Raw genomic sequence first — 21,091 nt, forward strand, 5'->3', positions numbered from 1 at the left:
GAGGACTGTATAGATAAATGTTCATCTGTTTTCAATATGGGGAAAGACCTTTCTAAATGTAAAAGCAAAGAAAAAAATCATAAAGGGTAAGATTGATAGATTCAACTTCATAAATATTAAAATGTGATATATACCTCCTCAATAAACAAAATTAAGAGATAAACCACAAACAGAAAAATACAAGCAATAAGCATAAGAAATAGTGTAGGATGGGCAAAGAATATAAATAGACATTAGACAAAAATAGAAACATTGTTGGCCAATAGAGATAAGAAAATATTCAATCTTATTATAATCAAGAAATACAAATTTTAAAATAACAATACATTTTTTATTTATCAAAACATGATTAAATATATGCAATGCTAACCAGGTTTTAGTGAATGAGCCCTTGCAAACCCTGCTTGTGGTGTGATAAATGGATATATGATCTTCCAGTCCCAAAATTTGGCAGTATCTATCAATAGCCTTAAAGTTGTTGATCCTGGGAAGTGTATTTGGCTCGATGGATAGAGCATCTGCCTACCACATGGGAGGTCCAGGATTCAAACCTGGGGCCTCCTGACCCGTGTGATGAGCTGGCCCACATGTAGTGCTGATGCATGCAAGGAGTGCCATGCTACAGAGGAGTGTCCCTCGCATAGGAGAGCCCCACGTGCAAAGAGTGCACCCCGTAAGAATAGCTGCCCAGCACAAAAAAAGTGCAGCCTGCCCAGGAGTGGCCCCGCACACACAGAGGGCTGACACAGTATGATGATGCAACAAAAAGAGACACAAATTCCCAGTGCCTCTGACAAGAATATAAGCAGACACAGAAGAATTCACACAGTGAATGGATACAGAACGAAGACAACTGCCGGGGGGTTGGGGGGGTAGGGGTAAGGCTAGAGAAATAAATAAACAAACAAACAAATCCTAAAAAAAAAACAGATGTTGATCCTCTTTGATCCTGTAATTGCGTATCTTGGAATTTATCCCAAGGAAATTGTCAGGGGTGTGAACCAACTGCTTATTCACTGCTGGATAATTTATCAACAGCAAATAAAACCAATCCAAACAAAATCTGAAACTACCTAAATACCCCAGACAGTTAAATTAAAAATATATTCATATGATAAAATATTGTGCAGTCTATATAATTCATGTTTTAGATGAATGTTTAATGATGTTGGGAAATGTTCAAGATCTCTTAAGTGGGGAAGTTCACAGTGCCTACTACTGGGAGAAGTTGATTTGGGGCTTTGATTTCTTTCTTTCTTTTTTTTTTTTACTTTAAAATAATATTTTTGCATAAGAAATAAATTATAAGGATATCCCAAATCTTAAACAGTTATCTCTGGGTAGTAAGTTGATGGATGATTTAAATTTTTAAAAAATTATTTTCTTTAGTTTTAAATTCTTTTACAATGACGTGGTATTTCCAAAATAAAAAATAATGGGGGAAAAAAAAAAGAAAAATTAGAAATAAGTTCCACTACTCAAAGGTATTAGAAACTGTGCTGACACCTTGGGGCTTGTGATATATCTGACTGATCCCTTTCTCATTTCTGTTTCTGTATTTTTAAAATACTTTTTTTGTGGTTACTTGGGGTTTGTATTGCACAGCCTACATCTATAACCTACTAATTAGAAAAGATACTGGCTTAGCTTCAGTAGTATAAATATTCTCTGAATCTTCATTTTTTCATACTACTCCATGTCACTCTTTTCTGTCTTTTCCTTTCTACCTGCAGAGCTCCCTTTTGTAATTCTTGTAAGGTAGGCCTTTTGTTGACAAGCTCTTAGTTTCTGTTTATCTGTGAATATTTTAAACTCTCCCTCTATTTTGAAGGACAATTTTGCTGGATGAAGAATTGGGAGCTGGCAATTTTTCTCTTTCACTGCCTTAAATATATGATACTACTGCCTTCTCACCTCGGTGGTTTCTGATGAGAAGCTGGTACTTATTCTTATTGAGGCTCCCTTGTATTTGATCTTTTTATGAGGATCCCTTGTCACTTTTCTCTTGCTTTCAGAATTCTCTCTTTATCTTTGGCATTTGACATTATGGTTAGTATGTATCCTGGGGTAGGTCTATTAGGATTTCTCTGGTATATGTTGTGCATTTTGGGCATGTATATTTATGTCTTCATAAGAGTTGGGGAACTTTCAGCCATTATTTCCTCACTTCTTTTTGCCCCTTTTCCCTTCTCTTCTCCTTATGGAACACCCATGATGCATTTGTTTGTGTTCTTCGTGCTGTCACTTAAATCCCTGAGCACTGCTCAATTTTTTTCTATTTTTTTCTCTGTTCTCCTGACTGTATAATTTTGATTGCCCTATCTTCTAGTTTGCTGATTCTTTCTTCTGCCTGTTCAAATCTGTTGTTGTGTGCCTCTAGTGTATTTTTAATGTCTACTATTGTGCCTTTCATCCCCATAATTTCTATTATGTTTCTCCCAACACTTTCAAATTCTTCTTTTTGCCCATACATTTCTTCTTAATACTCTTTTTTTTTTTTTTTAAAGATTTATTTATTTATTTAATTCCCCCCTCCCCTGGTTGTCTGTTCTTGGTGTCTATTTGCTGCGTCTTGTTTCTTTGTCCGCCTCTGTTGTTGTCAGCAGCATGGGAAGTGTGGGCGGCGCCATTCCTGGGCAAGCTGCTCTTTCTTTTCACGCTGGGCGGCTTTCCTCACGGGCGCACTCCTTGCGCGTGGGGCTCCCCCACGCAGGGGACACCGTTGCGTGGCACCGGCACTCCTTGCATGCATCAGCACTGTGCCTGGCCAGCTCCACACGGGTCAAGGAGGCCCGGGGTTTGAACCGCGGACCTCCCATATGGTAGACGGACGCCCTAACCACTGGGCCAAAGTCCATTTCCCATCTTCTTAATACTCTTTATCTCTTTATGTATATTTTCCTTCACCTCCTTGAATTGATATAGAAGATTTGTTTGAACTTCTTTAGTTGTTCCAAATCCTTTGTCTCTGAATTTTTAAATTGTTCCCTTGACTGAGTCACCTCTTCCTGTCTAGGCTTTTATTGTTCATTAATTTTATGTTAAGGTTCTTCTTTGATGCTTGGTCCAACTTATCCTGAATCTTTAGAATAGTCCAAGTTTAACTGATCAGATTTTTTTCTTTGTCTGATTCTTGCCCTGGATATATGGCACAATTTTAAAGATTGCACTTTTGTGTAATTGTTTCACCTCCAGGAAAAAGCTTCTTTTCCTTTTTTCCTTCTCCAGCAATCTTGACCTGTTGTTTATTTTGTGCTGAGTTTTCCTCCCAGCTCCTATATTTGTTTAAATTCTCTCTATTGCTCAATGTCCCATTTTCCTATAGTCTTACACCACTTCAGTTTAACCTCCTTTTTTTAAAAAAAATATTTTTTCTCTATGAGGCTCTTCTGCCTCTGTTTTCTGCCTTGTTAGGGTATCCCACCATAGGAACCAGATGGGGTCAATCCAGAAAAGTGGATCACTCCATAAAATTCTCTTGCATGTAGGGAATCCTGCCCACAGTAACTGGCTTGAGTGAGTGCAGCCCTTGGCAGCCATTCTACAGTGGTTTCTCTCCCCCACCCCCACTCCACCCCCCTGAGGCCCTTTTGTGTGCAGCATTCCTCAGCAGGTAGTGGTCTGCCTGTGGTCTCTGTAGACTTGGGTCCCTGTGCCAGGATATGTATGGAGTTCTGACTCACTGCTGTGAATTCCTCTATAGTCTGTGTCCCTGGTGGAAGGGACCCTAGCCACTGCCTCTGGAAAATTCCAAACTGTGCCAGGCCAAGTGAGGGGAAGGGGAGAGACCCGCCAATCCAGGCCAGGAGTTTCCTACCTAGTATTTGTCTCCTCCTTCAATTCAGCATTTGTGGAGTCCTCCTCCTGTCTCTGTGGTGTGCTAAGGAAATGGAATTTATCCTTATATTTGCTGAATCTCTGTGAAGATTTTTTTCAGGCGATGTCTTACTTCACCATGTTGATGACATCACTCTTAATGCTGACATTTAATCAGCTAATTCGAAAAGTGAAACCACAGAAAACCCTGGAACTTCATCTGAAAACATTAAGCTGATTATCCTATTAAATTTAACTGTGTTTTAGCAGACTTATGCATTTTTTCTAAGCAAAAACAGAATCTTTACCTTAAATGGAAAGATCTGCCATCCTTTTTTTGTTGTTGTTTGGAAAAATATTCACAACAAATTTCAGTAGCTTTCAACAAATTATATTTTGCCCTCTACTTTCTATATCCAATTCTAGTATCCCCACCTTTTTTTTTCAAAACCTGCCTTAATATCAAATTGAAGAGTCCAGCCACATGTTGAATGCAAAAATCTGTGCATACCAATAAAATATTGTTAGGTAAAAGTTTTGTAACTTGTTTTCCAAATCTCTAATGTTTAGCAAATAGGCAGGCTATACTTCGAAATGAATGCCTGAAAAACAGTAACAGGTGTGCATCATTCTGCTTCATTGGTTTTACAGCAAATAAGCTTACCAGCTTTATGGATATTGTGAGCCCTCTCCAGTCTCTAGTTGGAGACAGAAGGGACCTTGGAAATTACCTGGAACCAGATTCCCAGGTACCTGCCAGTTCTAACCAAATTTGCATTACAATCTGTGAATGGAAATTGAAGAAGATAAACATTGTCCCTTTACTTGATGTGGAGTCAGCGATGCCTTGCTATCCTAAACTGACACTGGAATTTTCCAAACAGAAAGTGGTTCTCAAGAAGAGAAAACATTTCAGGAATATCAAGGTTTCTGCTAAAAACTTGGCAACTATCCTGACATTATACTTTATATTCCATTTTGGAGAATCATTTCTCTATTTGAAATATTTCATGAAGCCATTTTACCATCTGAGTGATTTTGTCAGAAAACTTTTGTGTTGATGAGGTCTGAGGATACTGCTCATTCTCTTTTTTGTGGTTGTCCCTTTAGAAATGTTTAAATAACTCAGGTCAGAGGTGCACGCCCAACTTAAAAGTCAAAATAATTACTTTCCTTCTAATCTTCATACATGGGGAGACTTAGTGGGAAAGAAAAATGTCTGCCTTAAGTATCACCAAAGAACAGCAAGTTCTTGGGCATTTTTGTGTAATCAAGGGTTGTTTACGTTCAAGTTCATTCACGTTCAGTCAAACCTTAAATGTTAAAGGTTTTACATAGCTTATACCTGGCTTTTCCCCAGATCTGTTTATTCTCATAAAAATAATAACACCCAAAGAGACAAGTCACCAGAGTTGGTGCTTCCCTCCTTTGTGAGAAGAGGTGCCTGCGTGTGGTAGCCCATCTGCCTCTCAGCCTCTCAGCCCGGCACAGAAGTCCCCTGCCTGCATCCTGGCCTTCCTTGGTGGCACAACCATCCCAGAACTGCTTCTATAAAAAAATACCCAACTACTCTGAAAGGGTGGTCTTTCCTTTTCTGGAGCCACAAAATGTTAGGGTTGTCACTGATTTCTCCCCACACAATCCTGGGGCCTGGATTTGGTGAAGTCTCTTCGGAAACAGGTGCAGTTTCTTCCTCATCACTAATCCAAATCCTCCATGTGTTCATTCCAGGTAATTCAGTGTGCTTCTCTGCCTTTGAATTTCCTTTCCACTATGTATAGTCTGAATATACTGTCTAAAAATTGTTTCACACTGTTTTGTGTTCCTTCCCCATTAAATTTAAACATCTCAAGGCAAAGATCAAGATTCCAGTATTTTTAAAAATATAACCCTCTAGTAGACCCTCACCTGGCATGGGTCACTCATGCCGCCTTTCCTACTTCCAAGGGGGCATAAAATCGACCCTTGCCTAGTTCTCAAGAGTATAATGAGAATCAAATAACTTAATATGTGAAGAACCTTTATAAACTGTGAGGGCTGCATAAGTGACAGTGAGGTTATCCCAGTTCATGTATTTACAAAAACTTTATCAAAGCAAAAATATTTTTTTCTACACAACCTTGGGAGTCTCCCTGCTGCTGCCTTATAAAGTGGTTCAGGTTCCATGGATATGGTCTTCCACAGGATAAATTATCTAACTAACACTGAAAATATTTGGGTTACGGAAATATAACTCATATTTAGAAACATATTTCTGAGTAACATTCCTACAGTGAAAATTTATAACTTTCTTAGAAAGAATTATTTCCAGGAGATTGTTGTTATGGGGGGAGGAGTGGGGTGAGGGGGGTGTGGGGTATATGGGACCTCATATTTTCTGAATGTGATTAATTAATTAATTAATTTTAAAAATGCCTTGAAGATTTATCCACATGTTAACTAACAATAGACTGTGTATAATTTCAGTTTTCTTTTTTATGCACTTGTGTGTTTTTAGACTTCTCTGCAATGAGCCTATATTGGTTTTATTTATTTATTTTTAAGATTTATTATTTATTTATTTCTCCCCCCCCCCCCCCCCCCCCGTCTGCTTTCTGTGTCCACTTGCTGTGTGTCCTTCTGCATCTGCTTGCATTATCCGGCAGCACAGGGAAACTGCATCTCTTTTTTGTTGCGTGATCTTTGCTGCATCAGCTCTCTGTGCGTGCGGTACCACTCCTGGGAGGGCTGTGCTTTTTTTTTTTCGTGCAGGGCTGCTCTCCTTGTGGGGTGCACTCCTTGCCTGTGGGGCACTCCTACGTGGGGGCGCCCCTGCATGGCACAGTACTCCTTGCTCACAGCAGCACTGTGCATAGGCCAGCTCACCACACAGGCCAGGAGGCCCTGGGGATCAAACCCTGGACCCTCCATGTAGTAGATGGATGCTCTATCAGTTGAGCCACATCCGCTTCCCCTATATTAGTTTTATAATTTGACGAAAGTTAAACACAAGTGTGATGATTTATTTACTTTATTCCAGCTCTGAGAACATTGTCATTTTCTATTCAATCACCATGGAACAAATAAGCAAAGTTTTGAAATTCTGAAACTTTGAAGGTTAAAAAATATGGTGTAGGTTTTTATGCTGCTAGTAGTTGGCTAAAATGTTTTATGGTTCTCTCTCACAGTGAAACAAGTTAAATTATTTGTGCATAATTCATATATAACAGTTTATATTGTGTAAAATATACTGAAACATAAGCAAATGATACCAATAATATGATGCATCAGAAAACGCTTTTTGTGTTTTTGGATGTATTTATTTTACCATTTACTTTCTAGTTTTGGACACTATGTGGAAATGCCCTGACTGCAAAGAGAGGGATATTTGGCAAAACGGGGGATCTTCAGACCATCCTTTGCCTTGCATGTGCCAAAGAAGACATCACCTACTCTGGTGCTTTAAATGGCGATATCTACGTCTGGAAAGGGCTCAATTTAGTCCGCACTATTCAAGGAGCACACAGTGTAAGCATTATGATGTGGAAATTTGAAGATGATTTACTAAATTAAGATTACAAATGCCTGTGTTTTTTTCCCTGCTGCTTTAGGACCAGAGGACTGCTGACTATTCCCTAAAAACTCAAAGAGATAGCACCAATTATTTTTGTTCATCTAAAAGAAAAATATATTTCAAAAGCATAGCAACTTAATCAGCCTTCACCTAATTATTGATTAGCTAAATCAGTCTTGTTGTTCATCAGCAATAGCTTGACAGAAGACTAGAACCATTTCATCATCAGTTTCATCTTCTAGACCAGCACTTCTCAAACTTGAATGTGCCTGCGAATCTCCTGGGGATCTTGTTAAAATGCAGATTCTGACTCAGCAGGTTTGGCCTGTGATTGCTCTTGCCTGGCCTTAGACCACAGTTTGAATAGGAAAGGTGTAGTCTACTATCACTTTTATGCTGGTGGCAGGGACGTTTTTCCTCAGAATGTCTCCTCCACATCAGAGTGTGTCATTGGCTCTGAAAATGCCAACGGAACCCAATGATCAAGTTCTCTCTTTTGATGGTCTGCTCTTAAGAAGGTCAAACTTCTTACCACTCTGCTCTCTTTTGACATATATAAAAATAGTCCCATTGCCATAGCTACAGATAACATGGAAATGTCCAGAGAAGAGGGGAAAGGTGGTAAAGCCTATTACAATAAAGAGAAGTTTGATAAAATCTTATTGGAAATTTGGTACACCTTTATCTTATTGCCTCCAAGCTCATTTCCCATTATTCTTCATGTGAAGAAAAATTTAATCAACTCTTAGTAAAAAATATATGAAATTTCAGATTTTCATTACCTTCTATGTTGAAGGCCAATTTTCCTGATTCACTAATCATGAAGTAGCTCTTAAAACAAGGAAGAACTTAGGTTTGTACTCATTCATAAAAGCAGCTGACTCAGTAACCTAATTTCTCATTTATGCTGATTTATTTTATTTTATTTTTTTATTCATTTAAAAAAATATATTACATTAAAAAAATATGAAGTCCCATTCAACCCCACTGCCCCCACCCCCCACACCCCCCACAGCAACACTCTCTCCCATCATCATGACACATCCATTGCACCTGGTAAGTACATCTCTGGGCATCGCTGCACCCCATAGTCAATGGTCCACATCATAGCCCACATTCTCCCACATTTCATCCAGTGGGCCCTGGGGGGATCTACAATGTCCTGTAGTTGTCCGTGAAGCACCACCCTGGACAACTCCAAGTCCCGAAAACGCCTCCCCATCTCATCTCTTCCTCCCATTCCCCGCACCCAGCAGCCACCATGGCCGCCCTTCCCACACCAATGCCACATTTTCTCTGTGGACATTGGATTGGTTGTGTCCATTGCACATCTATGTCAATTGGGGGCTTAGATTCCGCATGGATACTGGATGCAATCCTCCTGCTTTCAGTTGTAGGCACTCTAGGCTCCATGGTGTGGTGGTTGACCTTCTTCAACTCCATGTTAGCTGAGTGGGGTAAGTCCAATAAATCAGAGTGTAGGAGTTGATGTCTGTTGAGGCTCAGGGCCTGGCTATCATATTGTCAGTCCAGAGATTCAAATCCCCTAAATATATCTTAAACCCCAACACCAACTACAATTCCAGTAAAGTAGCATGAAAGTCTTGTGAAAAGAGATCCCATCTGAGTCCAGTTCCATCACGCAGAAACACCAGCTCCAAAGAAGGGCCATCTGACATGGCAGTGAACCCCATCTGCCATGACCATAGAACCCGTGAGTCTCTTTATCCCTCAAAAGAACCAATACCTGGGGTTGTATCTACTTTATCTGTCTCTGAGACTCTGCTCAGGTGTGCATAAGGGCAATCCTTCTGACAACCTCCTACTCTTTTTAGAGACTCGTAGCCATATAAACCCATTTCTCCTTTCCATTTCCCCCTTACATTAGGTCAAACAGCATTTTAAAGTCATGTTATTATATGTAGACAGGGCTATTCTGCTGAACTGCATTGAACCTTTAATTCAAGGTCATTTTCTAGTTGCATCTTCAGCTGGCATTTTTATGCTGATCTTATATCAGCATTCTACTCTTATAGCGTATTTTTTTAAGATTTATTTATTCCCCCGTCATTGTTTTACACTTGCTGTCTGCTTTCTGTATCTAGTCACTGTGTGTTCTCCTGTGTCTGCTTGTCTTCTCTTTTAGGCAGCTCTGAGAACCAACCCTGGGACCTTCCAGAGTAGGAGAGAGGTGCTCAATCTCTTGCACCACCTCAGCTCCCTGGTCTGCTGAGTCTCTTATTCTTTCCTCTGTGTCTCTTTTTGCTGTGTCATCTTGCTGCACCAGCACTCCTGCATGGGTCAGCTCTCCACTTGGGTCAGCTTGCCATGTGGGCCAGCTTGCCTTCATCAGGAGGCCCCAGGAATTAATCCCTGGACCTCCTACATGGTAGATGGGAGCCCAATCACTTGAGCCACATCCGCTTCTCTTGGAGCACCTTCAAACCCACCAAAGAGAGTATTTTCCTGTGAAAGAGCATCTTTAAGTTATGAAATTATTTCAGTTGTTTTATGCATCTTTAAATGATATGCTTAACAAAACAATACAAATTCAGTTTACACTTTCATTTATATTCAGGTGATGCCACTTCAGCTAGTTGAGATGCATGTCAAGCAACTTTGTACCTGTAAACATGTTTATGTTCCTAGTTCATTTGTCTTTGATTATCTTGGACAGCAACTTACATGAGGGAGCTCTGTTTTTGTCTTAATTTTCCTTATTAGGGTCAGATGACACATAAAGTAATTTACAATTTTCTGTATCTGCTTTAATAAATGTATTCCTGAATGTTTTTTCCCAGTCTTCCATTAGTTAGTAATTGTAAAGGAGCACTTGAATTAGTTTGCTTTGGAGGTTATTGTCATTATTTTTAATCTAGCTGAGATGAAGGATATTATAAATGATTACTTGGTCTATTGCCAGGATTTCAATAGAGAATAAGGTTTTGTTTTGTACTTTTGTGGAGTTTTTTTGGCTTTGTTTTGTTTTTTAATCATCAGGATTCAACTGTAAGGGTTATTTAGAATGATTGCAATATTGAGTTTTATCTGCTTTTAATTAACAGGCTGGAATCTTTAGCATGTATGCCTGTGAAGAAGGTTTTGCCACTGGTGGGCGAGATGGATGTATACGATTATGGGACACTGATTTCAAACCAATAACCAAAATTGATCTCAGGGAGACAGAACAAGGATATAAAGGTAATATATGTCTTAATACTCAAAACTCCAAGAGTGTTAAGTGCAATGCAAAGATCTATATTTATTATATATTGTTGCCTTTGTACCCCACCTTGTTCCATAAAGGATTTCAGGCAGCTTCCAGAAATATATACAAAATATAATACAAGATTAAAAGTATGTTAAGAATAAATGAATAGGAAAAATGAGACCAGGATAATTATTTTTTAAAAATAGTTTTTAGAGTAATAGCAACCATAGTAATAGTAGTTCAAAATATGGGCTCAGGGTAAGGGGGCAAGGATTCAAATCCAAATTTCTACCTAAGATAGCTTTGAGACCTTGGTTAAATTTCTTAATACTCTAGCCTCATAGAGTTGTATGAGGATTAAATATATTTGCAGAATGCTTAGAGTAACTTGTGGTACATGTGAGCACTCAATAAATATTAGTTTTTATTACAACTTATTTATTGTGAACACTAGGGAATAAAAGCAGTGTATATACATCTTTTTAAATTCTCATGATAGACCTATTATCCCTTTTTTACTAACAAAGAATTTGAGGCTCAGAGAGATTAAAGTGGAAAATGTAAATAGGAAAGAAAAGATGATGCTACAAGGGATGTCAGTACACTACAGCATGTGGGAGGTTCTGTCCTTCGCTACAAGTGCACCACATAAGGGTCTCTAGCCAGTGAGGGAGGGTTTACCAGTCACAGCGTCTGTAAGCCAGTGAAGGGGAATCAGTCAGTGTTGAGATGAGAGAGAAATTTCCCAACAGTCTTCCTGGAGAGGCCCCTGTGACATGAGGCTCCCAGTGCTCAAGGACTTGAAGTGATCCGTTACTCTTTGGGTCATGTGTCATGAAGCCCTGGATGTGGGCTGATGGTCACGTGGCCACACAGCTCTTCCACTGGCCACGTCTTGTGGCCAGCTGTCTGCTGGCCTGGGGTAGACTTCAGAGGGCCGAGAGAATGCATGGACTGCATATCATCTTCAGGCTCTTCCTTAAATAGCACTGTTGTCAGCCAAATTTTTTTAAAGATTGAGCATGAGAGAATTGAGTTGGATACTATACTTCCTATATGAATACAGAGTTCATTTTCTCTATATATTTGTTAAATTGAAAAAAAGGCTATCTCCAGTCAGCCAATCTAGGGGTGGGACTATCTTCTTATGGAAGCTCGGGTTCCTGTTGTATTTACATTTCTGAACACCAGGCACAGGGGTGAGCAAGAGAAGTTGTAGAACCAGGTGTCCATTTCAATGCATCAACTAGGAGATGGTCAAGGTCCTTAACTTCTCTGCTGTACAGTGTGGGCCAATGTAACTATCCTGAAAAAACAGATACAAGCAAACAAGCAACCAGGAGAGCAAGGTAACAGGGTTGGAAAGCAGCCATAAATGTCCGATCTTAAATCATGAAACTTTTTGGTGAACTTCAAGGTAAACTGGGTATAAAAAACATCCTATTATAATCAGTAATGAGATTATTGACCATAGACTGGCCTTGTGTTGGGGAGCATCAACCAGAAATGACAGCTTTTTTTTAGCAGTGACTTCATCCAGCTTGCCAATGCCTTCTATTTGTTTTTTTTAATTCTTTAATTTTTAAAGAAAATTTAGATTACGTAAATGACACATTAGAAATATAGGGGGATTCCCATATACTCCATCCTTTCCCCCTCCACACTTTCCCACATTAACAACATCCTTCATTAGTGTGGTACATTTGTTACAATTGATGAATGCTTATTGAGGCATTGCTACTAACCATGGACTCTAGTTTACACTATAGTTTACACTTTGTCTCGCACAATTTTATAGGGTTTTGACAAAATGTATAATGACCTGTATCTGTCATTGCAATATCATGCAGGACAATTCCAATGCCCCCCCCCCCTGCCAAATGTCCCCATGTTATACCTATTCTTCCTTCTCCCTCCCCTTAGAACCTCTGGTGGCCACTGCCATTATACCAGTGATACAAGTTTTTCCATTGCAAGAATAATAAGAGGTCTACTTTAGTCCATAGATACAATCCCCCCTTATGTGTGTTCATTCCTCAGTCTAGAGGATTTGGGGATGGTGATGTCCACTCCACCTCTAATTGAGATGGGGCTTAGATCCCATGGGGCAGATGGATGGAACTGTCTTGCTTGCAGTTATAAGATACTCTGTTTTTTTAGAATGGGTGTTGTCCATCATCATCCTTTCGTTTTTGTCCTGGGTGAGTCCAGTGAGTAGGTGTTGCAACTCTGCTGAGATTCAGGACTCAACCGGTGTATGAACAGACCAAAGATTTAAGTCCCTGGCATGTATATTTAACAACTATTTTGCCAATTACAAATAAAAGGTCATGCCTTATATTTAAGGTATAAATTTTAAGGTGTAAGGAACAGGGCAGAAGCCATATTTATCCTGCTATGCTTTTCTCCCTGATATCCAGCCCTTAACCTTGGCTCTCAAAGGAGAGTCCGGGAACAGTTTCTGAAAGAACATCGATACAACTGAAGGGCTGTATTGATTGCACACAGCTAAGTCCGTGACCAACTCCTGAACCAGGGTCACTTTCCATCTTTAATCAGTCTCACCAGATACCCACATGCTTGACTATAGAATGTCCATGCTCTCAGTTTGGTTGTGAAGTTAAATGTATGAATGGTTTTACTCTTAAAAGAATTTCTTGGTATAAATTAGCTATCTTCCGTACTTTTGCTGTTTGTGTAACAGTGACTTTTAAATTCATTTCCATGGAAATGTAACAATTTCTCATTTACCCAAACAGCTTTTCTCAACAGATTTAACAAGAGAATTAATCATGGCCATGTCCTAATTTCCATGACACGGCACCGATCATTTTCTGTGTTCCTTAAATTTAAAAATATTATTTAAACTTTAAAAACTGTTACTTCCTGGCATTTGGGAACCAAAGTCTATAAAGATCACACTTCCTTAGTATGCTACCTGTAAAGACCTCTAGAGCCTGGAGCCTTCCTCTAAAAGGTTTACAAAATGATTCTGGCAATTCCCAAGTTGTTTTATTCAATAAGATTTGCATACGCTTGCATCTTCTACTAATTATTAACTATTGAACATTGAGAGAGACAACAGTTTTGAGATGAACATAGCAAGCTCAGAAAAAAATTGAAATATAGCTTTATTATAGATACTGTTTAATCAATTCTCTTACATTTTTGTAGTCAAGCTTAAGCTAATTAAGGCATTTGACTTCCAGTGAAAACAATTAGCCCTGCTTTAGATTAAGGGTGATCCAGCCTGAGATGGGTCGTGCTCACATCAACAGGAATCGGTAGAGCCAGAGCTGATTTGGCTCTCTGGGCACCTCCGCCCTCCCCAAGGCTGAGTCAAAGAGCACGGCCTTCACACAGGAATGGGAACCATTCTTGAGTCAGGGCAATTGCCAGGTTTTAGTACTCCAGTGACTTGGGTATCATTTGTGAGTTGCCAGGTTGTTGCTGACCAGTGAGTGTGCAAAGGCGTTTTCTCTAGTGACAACTGAACATGATGATATAAACCAACAACAGACTTCATCCAGGCCCACAGTCTCTTACCTGCAATTCTAAAAGCCACAAAGCTTGGAAAGCCAAGAGATTTTTAAAAAACAAACTAATTTGGCAACCAAACCTGACCTGCACTGATACGAGCCTATTTATGTCTGTTTATATACGTTTTGCTGCAGAAATATCAAGATGTTTGATTTCAGAGTGCTGTCCCAGACCCCATCAGACATTTCACATATTGTTAGGTCTAAAATCCAAAATCTTCTGATTTTCAAAATGCACCCGACCCCAAGGATTTTGGATAAATGGCATGGTGGACCTCTAGTACACTTTTTAGCTGATATCAAATTCTGGGACTTTTAAGCTAAAAGAGACATTGGATGTGAGCAAGTGGAACTCTTGCCTTACGGATGAGTAGACCGAGGCTCAGGGTCACCCACATGGAGCTAGCTGTGGGATTAGGGCTCCAACTCAGAGCTCACACCAAACCTATTCACAGTGCATTTGAATCTGATCATTTTTTAAGCAACATTATGGTCTGGGTAAAATAATGAAGCTTAAGTACTTACAGTGGTGGCAAGAAAAGCCAAAAATAATTCTTAAAGCAAATCAACCAAAATGAAGTCTATCTATGGTGATAAAACACTTATGGTTAATAGTTTTAAATGATTATGTCTAAAGGAATACAGTAATTATTCACACAGTGTAGGATGTATTATTCATTTATTTATCCATTTAATAAATATGTGTTAAGCATTAACTAAGCACCGGATATGTGCTTAGGAACTGGATGGGCAGCACTAAAAAGCATGCTTTGGGCATCAGTTTTTATCGATTTGGTTTCTTGGGGGGCGGGAAATCGTGTATATGTTTCTTTAACCACCAGTACATTTGCTGAATTGTCCATATGTCCAAAGAACTATAAACTTCAAGTCCAGAAATAGCCTGCATTAGGTCGAGCAGCCTAACCCTCGGCGTGGAGCCAGGGTCCCCAGGATGCACAATTCTCAGGCAGAGATCTCTTCTTAGACTCACTGTCTCCACCGCCTCCACGTAGATTACTGCAGTCGCTTCCTAACTTGCCTCCCTGTTGCCGCCCTTGTCCTCAGCACAGCTGCTAGAGGGAGTGTTTGAAATTTACTTGAGCTGGATCACATGGCTCCTTCCCTCAAAAGCCTGCATTGATCCCTCATTTCTCTCCAGTTCAAGTTCTTAGGCTGGCCCAGCAGCCTGTGGCCCTCAGATCTCCTCTCCTGGCGCTGCTCTGGCTGATTCTCCTCTGGCTGGGCTCCCTGCCACCCTCCAGGCCCTCCCTCAGCGGCTGCTCCCCCCGCCTGCCCCTCTCCCCAGGAGTCTGTGCAGCTCCTTCCCGCCCCTCCTTCAAGCTCCTAGGAAGCCTGCCCTGGTAGCCTTGTTTAAATTGCCACTGGCTCCACCTGCAGCACGCCTGGGTACTCCTCATCCCCTTTGACTTGTCACCTTGTGACAGGGAGTTTAATTTACCTGTTTATTATGTTTATGGCTATTGTCTGTTTCCACAAGGGATGGGATGTCTTTGCTGACATATCCCAAGTGCTTTGAACAGGGCCAGACACAAGCAGGCGCCCTGAAAACAGATGTCGAATGGATGGATGAAGAACTCATCGTTGCCTGGAGTTCAGAGCCTTGGGTGGGAGGTTGAGTGAGGAGGTGGTGGAGGGAGGGATGGCTAATTCCATTACTTTGTGCCAAGCCACTGCGTTCAAGCTTGATCCCCCCAAGGGCCAGCGCTAAGAGGTCCTGGGCCAGGTTTACAGAGGTGAGTGGTGTGGTGGCTCCCTGCTCGAGCAGAGAGCAGACTGGGTGGGCAGGACTGGATGGGGCACCAGGCTACTCTTCCCCTGTTCCTTCCCCTCAAAGCTGCTTTTCTTCCTCAGAGGACGCAGAGGGTCATGCAGTCCAGCGGTTCTCAATGGAGGGTGATTGTGCCCCCCAGGGACAGTTGGCAATGTCTGGAGGCACTTTCGGTCATCACGCCTGGGGGTGGGAGTGCTGCTGGCATCCAGTAGAGGCCAGGGGTGCTGCTAAGCACCTACCCTGCTCAGGACAGCTCCCCACCACAAAAGTATCTGACCCCAAATGACAAGTGTCAAATGTAGGCGCCCCCTTGTTTACACAAGAAGCAAATCAGGCACATTGATTGTTCCCCTGGTGGCTCGGGGTGCTTCGTTATTCCCCTGCCCACTCCCCAGCACCTCTGCGGGCCCTCTCCCTGTCCTGCCTGCCATTTTGCTTGGGGCCATGCCCTCCTGAGTCTCTCGCACACCTGGTTGGTTCTGCTGAGAAAGTGAAGGCTGCAGAGGAAGGTGTGCAGGAGCTGGGGAGAGTAAGGGTTGAGGTGAGGAGACACAGGCGGTGTTGCTTGTCCAGACTCCACAAGGAACATGGTAGGGACCAGCAGAGAGCTGACATCTGGTTCGACCTTACAGTAACTCCTCTGTAAATGCTCTTTCTGAGCAGCCTCATGTGAAAACCAACCTGGGTCTTCTTTCCTGGGGTGGGAGGTGCTGGGTTTGGTGGTGGGTTTGATTCTTGTAAAGTGCCCTTAGGCTCTGTGGATCTTTTGGAGTTCTTGTGGCTGTAGGATTTAGGACCCTATGGAGTGGGTTTTGAAGTAACCAGGGGTGTTTTAAAGTGTAACATTCAATATGAATTCCACTGGAAATTTTCAGGCAGAAACACCTTGTAAATAGGGTCAGCAGGCCACAGGCAGCACATGCTGCTGATGACCTGCAGATCGTTAGGACCAGGTCCTGCTCTGCCCGTGGAAAGGCACCAGAGCTGTTCACAGCAGCTCCCAGTACTGAACACTGGCCCTCCACATACAGATCCCATTTTATCCTCAAACAACCCTGGGGGGTCCCCAGGCAGGGCCTGCTCCATAGGCTGTAACCTGAGCAATTATTCAGAAGTCTGCTCTCACAGGGGCCCCAGTTTAATGCTCTGCTGTCACCACCTTGAAATACTTAATTTTTGAACAAAGAGCCCCTCATTTTCATTTTGTACTGAACCCTGCAAATCATGAGGCTGGTCCTGTCCCCTAGTCATCTGTGCGGATGAATCCCTGGGAGATGCATGTCTTCCTTCCCTCTTGTTTCTATTAGGTCCGGAAGCTCTGCCCTCAGCTTCACTTCTTGGGAACCAGAAATGTTGGTAAGGCCAGGAGCCACTAGGTCCAGGCTCCAGCCTCCCTAGGTGGCCTTGTCCATTCCCTCCTGAGGGGAAGAAGGGGTGTGTGATAGTTAGGCTAATGTGTGATCCTGACCAGGTGATTGTGCCCAGTTGTTAGGTCAAGCAAGCACTGGGCTAGTTGTAATACAAGAACATTTATGGGCTTTAGTCATCAGTGAGTTTACTGCACAGATGGCTGATTACATCTGCAATCAATCAGGGAGATTACCCTGAGCAATGACGTTTTATCCAATCAGTTGAATGCCTTAGAAGGGGAAGTGATTCCAGCATTCAGGAAGAATTTCCCAGCTCCTCTTTGGACAGCCAACATCTCCTAGAAACTCATCAAGGACCTTCAATGGACTTTCATCAGAGCCCCTGGTTCACAGCCTGCCTGGGGAACCTGGACCTGTGCATCCCCACGGTCACGTGAGAGAATCTTATAAAATCTCATACTACTGACAGATATCTCCTGTTGATTCTGTTTCCATAGAGAACCCTGACTAATAGAGGGGGTTATATGGTGCCCACATCCTCCATCAGCACACTCTTTCTCATCATCTAAGTGAAATCTTCTTTTATTACTACCTTTTTACCCTCCCTGCTCCCATCAGGCTATCCTTATACATACAATACAGAATTGCATCTGTAATAAGGCTAGGTGTTTATAAGAAATAGCTACCACCTTGTCTAGTTTAATCTTTTGTACCATGTACTGGGCCCAAGTTCACAGGGATGGGAAATATTTTTCTGGGAAGTGTATGTACTCCAGACTGCAGCTGCCTGAATCTTCATTACTTGCTGGCCGTATGACTTTGGGCAAGTAATATAACTTTCCTGTACCTTAATTTCTTCATTTATTCAGCAGATCTTTACTGGTATCCTCTAGAGTCTGGCACTGTCTCTGGGGATAAAGATAATACCTCCCTCCCTGATTGTGAGCATTCAGTGGGCGCCTGGATGAAGATCTGGTCCATGTTGGTGAGAGTCATTACTGTTCACTCACATAGTGTTCTTGTTTCCTGGGCTACCCACGCAAATACCTTGGAATAGATTAGCTTAAACAATGGGAATTTACTAGCTCATAGTTTTGAGGCTAAGAGAAACTCCATATTTAGGCATCATCAAGGCAATTTTTTTTTCTGAAGACTGGTGTTCTAAGCTGGCTGCTGGTGATCCTTGGTCCCGGGCTCCTCTGTAACACGGCGATGCTCATGGTGGCCTCTCCTGCATATCTTCTTTTCTGGTTTCTCTTGACCTTCAACTTCTTGCTTCTGAGGCTTTCTTTTCCTGTGTCTGAATTTTATTCCAGTTATAAAGGACTCTAGTAATAGGATTCAGACCCACCCTGATTGAGGTGGAACATACCTTAACTGAAGTAACCTTATCAAATGGTCCTACTTACAATGGGTTCACACCCACATGAATGGGTTAAGTTTAAGAATATGTTTTTCTGGGGTATATGCAGCTCCAAACCACCACACATGGTTTGTGTGTTTAACTCAGAATTGCATTCCCAAAGTTACATTTTCTTTTGTCATCTGCCACTAAGGGCAGGTCCCAGGCTTTCTAATCTGCAAGGAAGTTTTCCAACATGTGGCCAAGAAACCATTGCATTACCATCACCTAGTGATGCCACCTGGAAATCTGAATTTGTGACCTTCTGACTAAAGTCAGAGACACACTAGCTGGACAGCTTGCTAGGTAAATAGTTCTCAATCCTAGATGTGCTGCAAGTCACCTAAGGAGCTAAAAATAATTACGACACTCCAGACCAATTGAGAGTGAGTCTCTTGGTGGGGTTCAGGCATCTGATTTTTTTCAACATGTTCTACATAGATTCTGAGGCACATTGAGGGTTGGGAAGGAGTGCTCTTGGCCTTTTACCATTTGTCAGGCCTTGGAGTCCCAGATCTGATTACACTGTCAAGTGCCACCCTTTCCCTGCCATAATCATCCCTGCTTCACCCCTCTCCCTTACGCTGCACTTGCCCACCCCTCTCCCTCTCTGTGGCTGACCCCAGCAAGTGGTCAAGCAGGAAAAGCTGGTGCAGAGGCTGTGCCTTGGCAACTGGCCAGTTGGTGGGTCCTGATTACTCTTTGGATTACTGATGGCACCTTATATTCTCAGAGTTCTTCATGGTTTATGAAGTGCTTACCCAATGCCTCATTTGTCACAAATGACTTCGTGATCTGGAAAGGGCAGATTTCCATGGCAGAGTTGGGTTGAGACTGGGGACTTGTGACTCCTACAGAGCTCTAGATACTGTGTTATGATCCCTCTCTGATGGCTTTCTATTGGGATTGCTGAGCATCGTTAAAGGCCAAATACCCAGAAGCTGTACTTTATGTTACTTCTAGGATATTTTTTTGTCACCTACCTGAGTGTTCACTTATTCATTCATCAGAAATTAGTGAGAGTCTGAATTCTGGGAAGATGGCATTGGAGTAGGTAGTCAGGGCTCAACTCTTTCACAAAAACAATAGAGGAGGGGCAGAAGGCTGTCTGAAGGAGCTGCAGACCAGGACAGTGCCATAAATCCTCTAGGAGGGCAAGGGACAGAGAGACGAAGAGGCCAAAGTGTAAACTGTGTATTACTAGCACCCACAGCTGGAAACAGCACCCACCTCACCCCCGAAGGTGAACAGCCTGGATAAAACCCATGGCTCACTGCAGCCAGCTGTGAGGGGAACAGTCATCTTCCTCCCTAGGAAGAGGGAGGATGTGGCAGAGGGTGGAGAATGGTTTCTCTTCAGAGAGTTTGGCCAGTGGATATCAGCTCTGGCCAGACCAGAATCACAGGCAAGTGGATGGTGAAAGAGACACCTCCTTAAAAATATTCATGATGAGGGAAATGGATGTGGCTCGAGCAAGAGAGCTCCCACCTACCACATGGGACTCCTGGGTTCAGTTCCTGGTGCCTCTTAAGACAAGCAAGACAGCAAGCTGATGCAATGGGCTGGTGTGGCAAGCTGATGCAACAAGATGACACAACAAGAGATACAAGAAGGGAAAACATAATAAGAGATGCAACAAAGCAGGGAGCATAGGTGGTTCAAGTGACTAGCTGCCTCCCTCACATGGGAGTTTCTGGGTTCGGTTCCCAGCACCTTCTAAAAGGAAGACAAGCACACAATGAACAGCATATGCAAACATGAGGGGCTGGGGAGAAATAAATAAAAATAAATCTTTAAAAAATATATATTCATTATGAACTCCATCTGGTGACCAGCTGGGAAATTGCAAGGAGAAAAAACACTTCATTGCGTCTCTCATGGCCCAGACCCCTTGATCTGGTCTTGCACCCCATTAGTGAGTTCCTGGCCCTGTTTTGATAACTTAAGCTGGGCAATTTGAAGACTTAGAATAAGTGAAAGAAAAAATCAAAGAACTATGAAACAAAATCATGAGGCAAGAGAGAAATTGGCTATCAGAGTAAATTTACCAACGTATTCAGATGCCTAAACATCAATGAAAACGTAAAACCATACTAAGAATCAGGAAGAGATGGAACCAGCCCAAGGAATAAAGCAAAAATCCTGGTGAGACAGGGTTTAAGAAAACTAAATCAATAACAATCTTACTAATCTCCTAAATCAATTCAAGAAGTTGAAGGAAAATCTGACTAACGAGATAAGGGTATTAAGAAGATACTGGGTCAACATAAAGATTTTGAAAGCCTGCAAAGAAAAGAACAGACCTTATGGGAATGAAAGAATGAATGAGAATAAAAATACATTAGAATCAGCAGATTTGAATTGGTGGAGGACAGAATTAGTGAATTGGAGGACTGAGCACCTGAACT

General features: G+C 41.8%; 1 protein-coding gene across 2 annotated transcripts in view; it reads left to right on the top strand.

Annotated features, from left to right (window-relative positions):
* The window catches only part of EML6 (EMAP like 6), a 299,274-nt gene that overhangs the window by 151,570 nt on the left and 126,613 nt on the right, over positions 1–21,091 (top strand). For both annotated transcript variants that reach the window (XM_058278574.2, XM_058278575.2), the window contains exons 5-6: positions 7,138–7,323; positions 10,435–10,570. In XM_058278574.2, coding sequence (XP_058134557.1) covers positions 7,138–7,323; positions 10,435–10,570 — 322 coding nt within the window. The remainder of the gene's footprint in view (positions 1–7,137; positions 7,324–10,434; positions 10,571–21,091) is intronic.

The sequence above is a fragment of the Dasypus novemcinctus genome, chromosome 17, assembly GCF_030445035.2.
Source record: "Dasypus novemcinctus isolate mDasNov1 chromosome 17, mDasNov1.1.hap2, whole genome shotgun sequence".
NCBI classification, from domain to species: Eukaryota; Metazoa; Chordata; class Mammalia; order Cingulata; family Dasypodidae; genus Dasypus; species Dasypus novemcinctus.